Source organism: Tachypleus tridentatus, chromosome 6 (assembly GCF_004210375.1).
Source record: "Tachypleus tridentatus isolate NWPU-2018 chromosome 6, ASM421037v1, whole genome shotgun sequence".
In the NCBI taxonomy this organism is placed as follows: domain Eukaryota; kingdom Metazoa; phylum Arthropoda; class Merostomata; order Xiphosura; family Limulidae; genus Tachypleus; species Tachypleus tridentatus.
In genome coordinates this window covers 108932364-108946333 of record NC_134830.1, presented here as the reverse complement: position 1 = coordinate 108946333, position 13970 = coordinate 108932364, and the positions used below count along the sequence as shown (strand labels likewise).

The following is a 13970-nucleotide window of genomic DNA, read 5'->3' as shown; positions in this document are numbered from 1 at the left end:
TTACACTCTCCCAACTAACAGAGTCCATGTGCATAAAGTTACTAGAAGGCCCAAGTTATTGCTTGTTCATCTTGTGCATGAACCCTAATCTTAAACTATAATTTAAATAGTAATCACGCCAAAAGTGAAATATCGCATTTTAAAGTATCACACAGTTCTGTTGTGAATGAATAACACGTTAAGAATATGTTTTGCCAGACTCAGATCGCTATTTTAATCCATAACATTTTGAAGCTTTTGTTATTACTATGATCTTGCTGAAGTAGACAATTAAGAAAGTAAATTATTTAAAGAGTGTGTAATCTGAACTAAATGTTTTGTCCAGTATAAGTTCAGTAGAAAAGTTGTACATTTTAAATATTAGGTGTTTATATAAATTACTGAAAACAAATTTATCAAAATTGCCAAAAATACTACATCCAGGTACCTTACTATAATGTCGTTATGTTCCACTTTCATTAAAAGTTGATATGACAAACCCTATAAGCAATTGACTCTTCAAGCCTTTATTTGTATTAGCTTATGAAAAAACAAGCAGGTTATCAGTCAGTTGCTGTTTTACAAACACAGAAATATTCTAGCATCTAAGCTACTGAAATCTGGCTGCAATGTTAAATAAATTTAAAAGAATAAACTTTAAAGTAGCAAAATTCATACCAAACGGTCACAGACTTTAAAAGCCATGTAAAAAGCAAATGAATTTAAAATGTGTATTAGATATAACATAATATGTATATGAAACGATCACAATGTACCGTTAATAATTGTGCCTTGTGATTTTCTTTCTATCGTTTATATTTAGAAGGATCTTAGTAAAGTAGCCAAAATTGCTTTAACTAATAAAAATCAAAATATATATACCATCCAGACAGCTAATTACTATAAATATTTATATTTTGGAACTCTGAAACTTTTGGAATATTATGTGTTACAGTCTTCCTTTTGTTTTCTTTGCAGGAAAAGGCTCTACTTGTTTCCGCCTGTCTGTTTGTTTCTGTAAATGAAAGAATAAATAATATAGATAATTAGAATTGAACATTCTAAGATCTCTTCAGTGTCAACTGTAAACATGTCTTTTTCGCTAATCTTAAAAGATAAAAATGAAATACAAAGCTCTAACATTCTTGCAATCGTGACCAGTATAATTAACCTGTTGTAATAATCTACTACCAAATTTATTAAGCAACCTGTATAGGAAAGATATTGCATTATCTTCTTATGAGAATTTTTTTAAATATAACATATATTCTCATTACATTGAAAATATTTATAGAAATATTGTCTTGATTTATCAGATACCTGCCCAAATATAGCAAAGGAAAGATAGTAATGATAAATTCAAATTACTTAATATAGGACATCACTAGATATCTTAAGAACAAGGTGAAATTTCCACAAGCGGTTTATCCAACAATCAGTTTAAACTACCTTGCTTTAAATGATATATGCAAATTAGTCACATCCAATATATATAATTGTAGTGAAATGAAAAACAGAAAAAATACATTTATATATCGTGTTGCGTTTCGTAGGTAATGTGATGAAAAAAAAAGATCGCTTTTTGGTCTTAAAATATACTCAGATCATAAAGATTTATTCGGATTGAGACTTTCAAGGCGCGGTTATTTTCCTATACTTTTCTATAATAGAAAACAAAGAAATATGGATCAACGTAGGGTATCAGGACCATTCAGAAAGAAATTTGCAACCAACTGTACTCCTGACATCGTAAGTAAACTGCGAAGTATTCTAAAAATGAGAATCCACAAACATTAACGCCAGTATTGAAAGCCGTGGTAAGTGTGTTACAAGTGTGATGGTCATATCTGACTATTGTGTTAGATACTACACCATAAGATTATGTTGTAGGTACTGTTTTTTAGCTTATCACTTAAAAGGTCAGGACAAATATGTGCAGATAACCTTAGTGTAGTTTTGTACGAAAATTCTTAAACAAATATAATCAGTGTTTTGTAAGAGATCTTTTGAATAGTGAATATTATTATACTAAGATATTCATAATTATGTGCTCATCTTTGCTTCCTTGCTACTGTATGAATTGTTACTTTGCAAACTTTTCACCCAAATTTCATGTAATTTCATTTATTAATAGACCTTACACTAATGCTCTCTTGGAAGATGTGGAACTTTCACTTGAACTGATTCGCTTTAGAGAAGTTTAAGAAAAGCGGGAAGTTTGTCATGACAAGTATTATAAAGTGGAAATCTAAGTACAATGATTTTGACTGAGTTTGAGAAAAAGAAAGATATTGGGCACTAGTTAAAATACAGTTGAACAATCGTTATTTATTTCAAATAGCAATCAGAAATAAAATAAGCACACCTTTCTTCTGTCTGTTTTCATTTATTGTGTGGAATCAAAGTGAAATAAAACTCTCTTTTTCAGTCAATGTGTTCCAGTCTTATACAACATACTGTTATACACTAAAAATACCAATGTCATTCCTCTCAGGGCGTATGTATTACCAGTGTGACAGATGGTTACTTTCACCTGACTTTTATTTTTACTTCGATCGGTTTATGTTAAACATACGCTACTGAAAATACATGGACACATAAGTAAATTCAGGTTTCGTGTATTAGTAATATGTATTGATCTTCAGTGAAACAGCTAATGTTTTTATATGTTTCGCAAAGTTCTAGTCTATTTCTGTAGCCATTTTCCTTGATAGTTTTAATTATAATATTTACCTATTTTCATATATGCTGATATATTTTTGCTACAATTTCAATAAAGGTATGCATGTCATAAAAATAGTTCAATAAATGGGCAAAATGTATTGCGCACTTTTAAAATTATCAAAACAATTTTAAGAGTCGATCTGCGAGTTTCTTCTGCAAATGAAGATGGTTTTACAGTTTTGTAAAATGTATTAATGCTATGTTGTAATACAATTTTAAAATATTCTATAACATTTCTGTCTCATTTTTTAAACCAAACCAATTAAAAAAATAAAGCCAATCCTTATCTTTCTACCTCGTCTAAATCTATATATGTGTCCCCTCGTTTTGTAATTCTGACTGATAGGTATGAAAAATGTCGATGCATCAAAATGATCAATTCCTTTTACAATATTAAACACTTCAATAAGATCCCCTCTAACTCTTGTTTTTTTTTTTTTTCAAGAAAAAGTTTTTAAGGATCTTAATCTCTTCTCATGTGGCAATCCCTCAATTACAGGTACGGTTTCAGTTAGTTTATTTATTTTGGAATTTCGCACAAAACTACTCGAGGGTTATCTGCGCTAGCCGTCCCTAATTCAGCAGTGTAAGACAAGAGGGAAGACAACTAGTCATCACCACCCACCGCCAACTCTTGGGCTACTCTTGTACCAACGAATAGTGGGGTTGACCGTCACATTATAATGCCCCCACGGCTAAAAGGGGCGAGCATGTTTGGTGCGATCTGGTGCTGTTTTAGTAGTCCTTCTCTAAATCCTTTCCAACAATTCAATCTTTTCTAAGGTAAAGAGCCCAAGACTGAACACAGTATTCCAAATGTGGCTTAAGCAGTGAACTATACGATGAGATTATAACCGCTTTAGACTTGAATTCAATATTTCTTTAGATAAACCTAAAATTGTATTTTCCCGCTACTATCAATAGCACACTGCTTGTATGGCTATAGAGACTGATCAAACATTACACCAAGATTCTTTCCTTTCATGATTTTGTTAAGGTTTCTCTCATTCATATTATACTTATAATCCAAATTATGATAATCAACATGCAATATTTTGCATTTATCATATTTAAAACCCATCTACCATTTATTTGCACAACTCATTAAATGAGGTAAATCAATTTGTAAAGCAGCAGCATCCTTTTCACACCCAAGATCCTGATATCGTCAGTAAATGTAAGTCATTTATTGACTAGTCTTCATTTCTGTCATTAATGTAAATCAAAAAGAGCAAGAAGCTCAAAATCAGAGCCCTAAGGTGCATCACGTGCAGCATTAATCCGGTTTGAATGAACTCCATTTATAACAACCTTCTGCTTCCCCCCCCCCATCAAGCCACTCTTCTTTCTAATCAATTAACTTAAAGAGCTAAGTTTCTTTACATGTTTTTTTTTTTTATGTGGCACTTCATTAAATGCTTTCTGAAAATTCAGGTGTTATCCTCATCTTCATATGCAGTAATATTGTCAAATTATGTCAAAAGATTTTCAAGGCAACATTTTCCCTACGGAAAGCAATGTTGACTATCTGACAAAATAATAAACTTTATCAAAGACTTCTCACTTTCTCAGGACTTATAATTACTGGGACAACTTCAGTCACCTCCTTTGACATTAACTAATTTCTAATCCTTTGGTACTTGTCCACTGTTCAAGGAATTACAAAAATTGTGGCAAGTGAGTCACATATCCAATCCTCGATCTTCTTTAAAACACACGGGGAAATATTATCTGACCCAGGAGCCTTGTTATTCTTCAAATTTCCAAATTTTATTTTATTTGATGCAATGGTCTTGTTCAACTTTGTTTTCATTTATCAGTTGTTCAAGATGAAGGAAACTGTTTAATTCTTCATTAGTAAAAACTTAAAAAATGAACTTAATAAACAAGCCATTTCATAGTCATCAATGTAACAAATTTTCTATTATATATTTATTTTGATATTTATTTTTTAAACTGTTTAACTATAGATAATTAACTTTAAACGTTGGATTTTTTACGAGGACATTAGGTATTTTCGTCGGTGAAAAAACTTATGTATGCTCAATGAAGCAGCTAGCTAGTTAATCGTTAAGCAAACTGTACAGATACCAACTCGAAATTCACTCACTCATCGTGAACAGTCGATAAAATATTTAGTTCCATACCACAGTTTGTAAGTTTGTAAACCTTTTGCATATAAATCATTATTTGTAATAACCCTTATTATAAATTGTATTGTTCTTGTTTATTAAAATATATTTGTGTTAAGAAAGAAAATAGCGTGTATCAAACGTTTTGGTAAATATCATAAATTTGATAATTCTCTACAATTGATTAACTTCTAAATTTAAAGTTAAGTTTCAGGCTATTTGAAATCGTAATACGTATCATAATAAATCGGAGACTTGTCCGAGATTAATTATAATAAAGTAACAATCAGATACAAGCCTTATTTTGTCACCCCTCAAAGGTCATATCGGTATCTTAATATGTTGTTTACCCCTAATGTGCAGGATGTTCGGAAAGTCACTGTGCACTTATATATTCATTAACAGACATGTTTCAACACAGAATACAGGAGGTAAGTATGAATGACAATTATAAACAATGTTGAAAGTGACCCCCGTTACCATTAATACAAGCCTGGATCCTTCTTATTTTGTTTCTAAACACCGCTATCAGTTGCTGGCTTGAAATAGACTGAATAAAATATGATTACAAAAAATGCACAGTGACTTTCCGAACACCCTGTACTTGAAGAAATACTTACTCTTACGTTTTCAGTCGAACTGTTTTCATATATCCGTTTGGATGTTCTAATTTCCTGTTTAACCCATTTTCTTGTTCTTCAATAATCTTTTAAATCTTCCATAATACCAGACAATTCAACTTTCTTTAATTTGTAATGCTTTTCTTTAATTTTATTTTTGAAGCCCTTTGTGAGTCAACATGGTTTTTATTTGGAGCTACTCTTTTCTTTCTATAAGAAATATATGTTTTGAATATTGAAATATTTTTCTTTAACTTAAAAAAATCCACATTTGCTCAATGTTTCGAAATAATTCAGCCGTCTAATTCACAACAGATAATTCTTGATGCATCTTTTCAAAATTTGTTTTTGTGAAATTTGGAATAAAAATATCATTATTCCAGATTTCTATATGCAGCAAAACATCAAACCTGATACAGTATTGATCACTTGTACCTACGTGTAGAGCAGTTTCAACCCTTTCAGAAAGTTAACATATAAAATATAATTATTTCTAGTAGGTTCCTTGAGTAATTGATGAAGGATTCCATAGTGGTTTAACTCTAGCATTTCCCAGTCAATATGTCTGAGATTAAAGTCACTGCTAATTCTTTAAGAGCTGAAATCTTTATTTTACTGTAGTTTCTCACTAATTTTACCAATTTCATCTGGTTGTCTGTAAGAAATTCATACTAAGAGCTTTCTCCCTTTATATCCGCTAACAGAAACCCAAATAGATTCAATTTCCCAATTATTATTTATATTCTCAACTTCAACAGGATGTAACTGACACTGCACATATATAGTCACTCCTCCTCTTCATTTTGCTACTCTGTCCATAATAAATAACCTATAACAATGTGTGTTAAAGAAATTTCTGTTGTGGCAACATTTAACCATGTTTTAGTTATTTCTATTATATCAAAATATTCTATTTCTGCCATTGTCCTAAGGACATCTATTTTAATTCTTATTCATCTCGCATTATAATGGTAAGAGTTAAACCTATTCCTCTAACTACTTTTATTCTGATTTCGTACACTAAACTTTACTTTATATCTCAGTTTTGTCTCGTTTAAGCTTTCTTTGTCGTCATCACTATCAAGTGAAAGCTTAAATCTTCCTTTAAAGCTGAGTTAAAAGTCCTTGCAAAAATGCAATCCTTTTTGCTACTTAAATGTAAATAATATATTTCAAAAAGTTCCCTTCTTCCACTGAACTAATGCCACAAGTTCAACTAATTAATCTGTTCATTCTTAGATATTAATTTCAGCTTAGCCTTTAACCCTAATGATCTACTCAACATCTTCACGGTATCCATGATACAATTAATTTACGTCCTTTATCTTAAATACTTTTATCGTCCTTTTGTACTTATTAATTAGTTCTTCTGACTTACCTCTTTCATATATCGTAAATTATTATGTGCTCAACAAAGACTGCATCGTTGCAAGTACCCTTCATTACATCTCTTGCTTTGTCAGTTATTTCTTCCACAGGGTAACATAATCTAGCTCGTTTCTCCCTATTTACCCCACAGACTATTATATCCACTTGCCGTGCCAAGGAATCATTTACAACAATTACCTCTTTAAGTTCATAATCGATATCTTTTTCTCTTCCATTGCTTTCACCCCCTCCACTAATTCCTCATTTACATAAGCCAAGGGTTGAAATCTGTTGTTCAACAGAATAGGATCTTTACAGTTCAGTTCACTACTTTTAACATACAAGGTGGCCCGTAAGTCCCTACCCATCCATATGTTATTATGTTATATTCAATTACGCATGTGTTATAAATTGAAGGCAGCTGTTACCGCGGCATTTGGAACAATAACCCCTGCTATGTTGAGGAATATGTCTCACAGAACATGGCGTCGCATAATATTATGCAGCGAGAATGAGGGACAGCACACAGATACACTGGATACATAAGATATGTGGATGGATAGGGACTTACGGGCCACCCTGTAGTACCACCCTTTCTAACCTAACAAAGTTCGTTGTTAATCTTAACATTAACAATATCTTCTTGAAGTCCTGCTGTCATTTCCCACAGTTTACACTTCTCTTAATCTATTTCCTCAACGTTAGTTAGGATAGCCTTCAACTTTCCCTTCAATCTACAAATTCTACATATAAATTAAACATCCTCACTACTAGCCTCCTTAAAAGTGCATAGTATTCCAGAGTTCACAAATAAAACCCATTTGTTGCACCTTACAAGCTGGGAATGCTTAACTCCCGAACTAGTCTTGACCATTGTTTTGCTTGTAAACTTAAATTGAACACTTGATACTGTGATTAAATACCAGTAACCCGTTGTTAACACTATTAAGCCTAGGTCTGGCAGTTAACTAGTTTTTAAACTGCATTTATTAAATTAAAATATGTATTTAATTTGTGTAACAATCTCACTGCAAGCTGAAAGAACCGTGACACCCACTAGGCCTAATCTAACATTATAGTGTACGTTCACTACTAAAATCTAAATTAAAAGCTAATATCTACTATTTTAGTTCCCAATCTTACTAAATCTTGTTATTTTTTATTTAATTCTAATTTTCAAAAATGGAAATAAAACCTATAGGTGTATCCGTTCCGTAAAAATATGTGGAAGAACAAATAGAATTTTCGTATAATTACTGGAAATATCTAAAACAATAATTTAAAGTTAATAATGTTTTACAAATGAAAATAGTTTTAAGGTTCAGAAGCTTTCATTAAATTTATGATGTAATAGAATTTTAAAATGTTTTAGATCTGTATATGTCTATACATACACTTATATATCACACATGTATCAAAGTTCAATAAAATATGTGGATGAAATAATACTAAATGAACTGACTGTATCGATTTATTCTTGAGGATAAAACAAATGTTTTGCTAAAATTAATATAACATTCACAAAGCCACATTCAATGAAATTGCCTCGAAGGAAGATATTTGAAAACACTTAAAAACATGATTATGCTTACCAGGAATGATTTAGTGGCACAAAATAAAATATTAGTAATTCTGTCAAGCTTTTAAAATAGTAAGTTAATTTACTAAAGGCGGAATTTAACCGTTTGTAAATTAATTTTTCAGGCACTTAGTTTGGACTAATTAGATACACAGCGTTAATAGTTTTGTTCATACAGAATACATATTTCTAGTAAAATGGAGACTGTTGTAGAAAAGCATGTTTTCGGGGGATTTAGAACCCTGAAATGAGGAAATTGAAAAAAAACAACTACAAAAAAAATATATTAAATATAAAAATCATAACATCTACGATTTATGATCAGATACAAATATTAGCTAGTAAGAAACAATTACTAAAAGCAATTCCGCAAGCAAAACATACGAACAATGTAATGGTCCTTAGTGGCTCAGCGTATATTTTTGGGCTCACACTTTTAGAAACCGAGTTACGATAACCGTGGAGGGCAGAGAAAAGATAGCCGATTGAGTAACTTTTTGCTTAATTCCAAACAAACAAAAGAAACAGCGGAAAAGTCCAAATGTTTATAAGTATAAAAACCAGATTTCCACATTCGTTGTGGACATGCCAGGGATAAGCCATTGGGTAACTTTGTCTTTAACTACAAACAAACCAGTGCAATATTGTATCAAAGTTAGGTTTCGGCTAACAGGATCCACTGTACATGTCAAATAGTAATGTATTAAAAGATCAGTTTTAACCATCATATTAGTGACTAAATTCTAACCAATTGAAAGAAATGTCTTAAGCAAAATGAATGTGGTTTTATGATTCAAATCTTAGTTTCCATATAATAATAAAAAAAAACTTTCGATATTGCAAATTTGGCAGAGAAATTGTTAAAACAACAGACACTTCTACTTCTAAACATATAATGAATTATACAGAATTATTTCGATAATATCAGAATAACAACAATTATCTTCAGCTCTCTTAAAATAATTTGACAATCTTTGATTCTCGTTAATATCCTTGTAATGGGTTTCATTTTACCTCTGAAGATTTTTCATCTACTTCTTTATATCTTAGTTTCATATGTGCGGGTGTGCGGGCGTGTTTGTGCATGTTTTAAAGCGTTCAATATTTTTTTCGTGTTCTGTCATTACTTATTTTGTATCTTATCCATTAACATGATACTATTCAAATATAATGTTGAGAACAAACATGCTGGATTGAGCTTTTAGTTATTTGTGATATACAAGTTTTACGAGTCTTGTAGATATTGTTACCTTAAACAAATCAATATTACATATAAACAGGTAACTACTTTAAATCACGCCGATACCGAAATCACAGCTTTAGCCTGAATTAACATTTTTAAATCACTCTATTTTATATCAGAACTAGTTTTATCCTACGTTGACACGTTCTAGTTATATAAAATTGTCTTATTTTTGTTTTATTTTATTACTATTTTCGAAACTATACAATGTTTGCCTAAGAATATACCCGTCCCCATCGTGGGCCAGTGTAGGTAATGTATGAACTTATAGCTCTAAATTTGAGGTTTGATTCCCCACGGAAGACAGAGCAAAGACAGTTTTACGTTAAAAAAACAACAGTGAAGAGAATATGACAATATAAATGTATAACGTGTTTCAATATGCCATAGGAATACTTGCAGAGAGATTAGTTCTTTGACAACGCAAATAGAAGAAGGATATTCCTTTCAAAATAACATGTGCAGTACGAATGTTTATAGCAAACATCTGTTGATAGCCAACAGACTTTTATTGTATAGATTAAATTATAAGTGTAATTTAATACGTGTTGTAAATTATCACCTATTTATTATTCACATATTTAAAATATTTTAATCTCAAGAATAACAATATACTATTGATCTACTTTAAATTGAAATTTTGTGGTTTATTTTCAAAACCACGTTGAAAAACTATCTTCATTAACTTGTTCGAAGACACAACTGGTTGTTGTAACTGGTATAATAGTGATAATTTACCTGGCATTTGTCACAAGCTCCTCGAACTTTAAAATATGCGCCAGCGATTGTCCAACTCTGCACAGGAAATAAAAGTTGCAGACCTTGATTTCCTTTCTTAAACCCTCACCGACTACTGCCCTACGCTGGCGTACAATTTTAGTTACGAACGAAACAGGAAACAGTGAACTCGAAATTGTGGGTGAGGATTGTCGTCCTGCTGTTCCAAACAAGCTTGTCAGCATTTTGTCCATGAAGTAGTTTATTACAATTTTTAACATTTTAACGAATATAACATCCCACTCTGCTTCTTCGAATGCCTTTAATAACGAATTGAAAGACAAAAGACTTGGCTGAGCTGCTGTTGTTACCGTAGATTTACCAGCTTCCTCCTCAGCGAGACAAACATGATCAGTGGAGACGCCGCACCACCAGCATAAAGTAAAAACAGCAATAGTTATGATTGGATACTTCATGACGATGCGTTAAACTAGGTTGGACTTTAACATTTAAATTCAGAATTGCCTTTAAGTTCACTTGCTTTTCAACTGTTTATGGTAAGAAAAAACAAACAAACAGCAATATATTTTCCGGCCAATATACACGCTTCTACTAACTATTAGTTTACAAATTTTTTGCTAAGCGTGAGAAGAAATTGCATTTCAGCTGCTTTTCTGTACATTTTAGTCCATTTGTAGTGGAACAGTTGAAAATCAATGGGTATTAAAAAAACTAGGTACAAGAAAACAAAAACATCAAATAAGGTACAATTATCGTTTGGAATGCGGATATTCTGGAACTTCTTTACCACTTCTGTGCAGATAAAAATAGAAGTAACATTATATCAATTTTGCATAACTTTGAGGATATCCAATACACAACGCCACAAACTCCTAACTTATCCAGATCACTTTGAACCACCCCTTAAATTGAGTCATAAAATGTTACGTCATAAGCGGAAAATCACGGAAGATCGAAAACTGGTTGCGTAATCTTTTATCAATTCATGTTCTGTGTTTGTGAATTTATTCGTTTGTTCGCGAATTCCTTACATAGTTTGGAGCTAGCATGACCAAACTTTGCAGGCATGCTCAGGGGTGGTCCTGGAGGTGTCTTTATCAATACGGCGTAGCACCTACCGAGTGTAGCTAAAACGCCCTCTGAAGGTCATTCAGGTGTGCTGAAAGTTTACAGGAATATATTCAGGGTCGCTGATCCCTAATCTGGAATTGTGTTTTGTGTTTCTGGTTCTCTGGGCGTGAGACATTTTAAACATTTCATAGTACCCCACTCCTCACTCGCAAGTATGCGTAACCAAACACGACACACGTGCTCAGATACCACAGAATCAACCAAATTTGGGTTACTATAGAAGTAATTAAAGATAATTAACGAAATTTATCGATGTATTTGAGCTTTTGCAAATCATGAGGGAAACTGTGAACCCCGCACCCGATCACTGGTAATTTATATTAGTCTAGGAAAACAATCAGTTCATTGAAACTTTTATCTGTAGAACTTGACATGGTTGTCACAATTTCATGCCTGTATTTATTTCTAAGTTTAGCAAGAAATACATTTGTTTTTGTTTGGTCATGAATATTTTTCTTAGTGAAGGCTTGTGAAATGTGAAGAGACATATTAACTCAAAGATTCCACACATGAAATGCCACGCACAAAAACTTCTGTTCACTTTTCATATGTCAAATGTAGTGTGTTGTAGTGCACATTAAATGCATTTTATATTGATTGGTATTTACTATTATATTTGATTAAACTACAGAACACTTAAAAACAGTTTCCAAAACAAAAGGAACAACCGAAACAAATAAAAAATATAATTTCTATCATCTCAGCAATAGTACTGAAAATATAAATCTTGCTTAATTTTTCGCATAAAATGAACGAATCTAGTACTTAAAATGGTTGATGAGCTAGGTCAGATTCAACAACCTTTCTCAGATATGTTTTTCCTGGAATTGCCTTTCTTTCTCTTCGTGTTGAGCTTCTTTTTGTTATATGAATAGCTTTGACGAGTTTTGCTTGCTTGTTATAAAGCTGTCCAACTAGTTTACACAGGAGAACGAGTGTAAGGAAGATGAAAAGGTGTATATTATGCTAAATAAAAGAAGGTACTCATTACTTGGTTGTTACGAATAAGTTGTCTTTGCGCTCGTTACTTTTCTTTCGTACATCCTTGATAGGTTTATTTGTTGCATCAAGGTCATTGTGTTCTATCTGTCTGTCTTCAATGGGGAAACAGATTCTTCTGATGAAGACACGCCCATATATCAGAATCACCACGTTTTTATCGTTTATGTTCAGTACTTATGGTTAAAATAATATCCATATAAAACTCTGCAGTGCACCCTTAATATTGTTACTCGAATATTAGCAATGAAATAACTTCTACTCAAAAACGTAACATAAGGGAAAGGATCACAAGTCTCCATCGAAGAAAATTTCTAATAATTGAAAAGTGCAAAAGATATACCAAACAACAGTCACATCAATAAAATAGTTAAAAAGTAATACGAAGCTAATAAACTATAAGCAGGGAATCCAATAATAAAATAAAACAAATCTTAATGTGAAGATACGTCACAAAGAAAATCCCAAATTTGTTTGTTTGTCTGTCATGTGAAGTGTGATGTCTAGTAAATTAACTTAGAACCATTATTCATGTTCTCCAACAGTATAAAAATTAGAACCTAGATTTGAAAGATCTATTAACAAAGACAAATAATATTTATTATCTCGTTTTTATTGAAGCGCAAAGCTGTACAACGGACTATCTCCGCTGTGCTTACCACAAGGATTGAGCCTCGATTTTTACTTTTGCAGTCCTCATACTTAATGTTGGTTTGATGAGAGTGTAGTTTAAAACAGTTGTGTTTACTGACCACATAACTCTTGACCTGGCTTTTATATAACCAAGAACGTTACGTTTAGCCAACTAATTCTGCACTGACCAATGTTTCATTTTCTAACATTAATTTCAGGGGGCCCTGCTTGGCCAGGTGGTTAAGGCACTCGACTCTTAATCTGAGAGTCACGAGTTTGAATCTCCGTCACATTATAATGTTCCCACGTCTGAAAGGGCGAACATGTTTAGTGTGACAGGGATTCGAACCCTCGACACTCAGATTACGAGTCGACTCTTGAGCCACTATTCGTTGGTAAAAGAGTAGCTCAAGAGTTGGTAGTGGGTGGCGATGACTAGTTGCCTTCTCTCTAGTCTTTCACTGCTAAATTAGGGTCGGCTAGCGCAGATAAATTTCTTGTAGCTTTGCGCAAATTCAAACCAAACCACACCAAACTAGCATTAATTTATCTTAAGCTCATGCTTCAGACTGTTTCAGTAATGTGTATTGTACGTTAAATGCTATAGTATATTCCTGACGAGATAAACTTCTTTCCAAATATAGTTTGTGTTAACCAAAGCAGATTTTGCATAAACAACGAAAATCGAAAGAAAGTGAGTTATGTTTCTCTTAAGAAACATACACTACAATTGCCAAAATTAGTAGCAGTGGCTGAAAAACAACAATAACCTTAAGATTTATGAAATTGTGGACTCAGGTCTACAATTAAATAACTAAATATTG

General features: G+C 32.2%; 1 protein-coding gene across 1 annotated transcript; it reads right to left on the bottom strand.

Moving 5' to 3' along the window:
- Window positions 1–490: 490 nt before the first annotated feature.
- Window positions 491–11320, bottom strand: LOC143253277 (uncharacterized). The gene is made up of 2 exons (XM_076506877.1): window positions 10384–11320; window positions 491–994 (listed from the first exon to the last, which is right to left on the bottom strand). Exons 1-2 carry the CDS (start codon window positions 10836–10838, stop codon window positions 967–969), a joined length of 483 nt encoding a protein of 160 aa, XP_076362992.1. The 5' UTR covers window positions 10839–11320; the 3' UTR covers window positions 491–966.
- Between the last annotated feature and the right edge of the window lie 2650 nt (window positions 11321–13970).

Excerpts from the sequence above, each read along its gene's own strand:
- LOC143253277 (XM_076506877.1), bottom strand. The coding sequence starts at position 10,838 with ATGAAGTATCCAATCATAACTATTGCTGTTTTTACTTTATGCTGGTGG. Across the intron at positions 995-10,383 it reads GAGCTTGTGACAAATGCCAG|AAACAAACAGACAGGCGGAA; the intron begins GTAAATTATCAC and ends TTTCATTTACAG.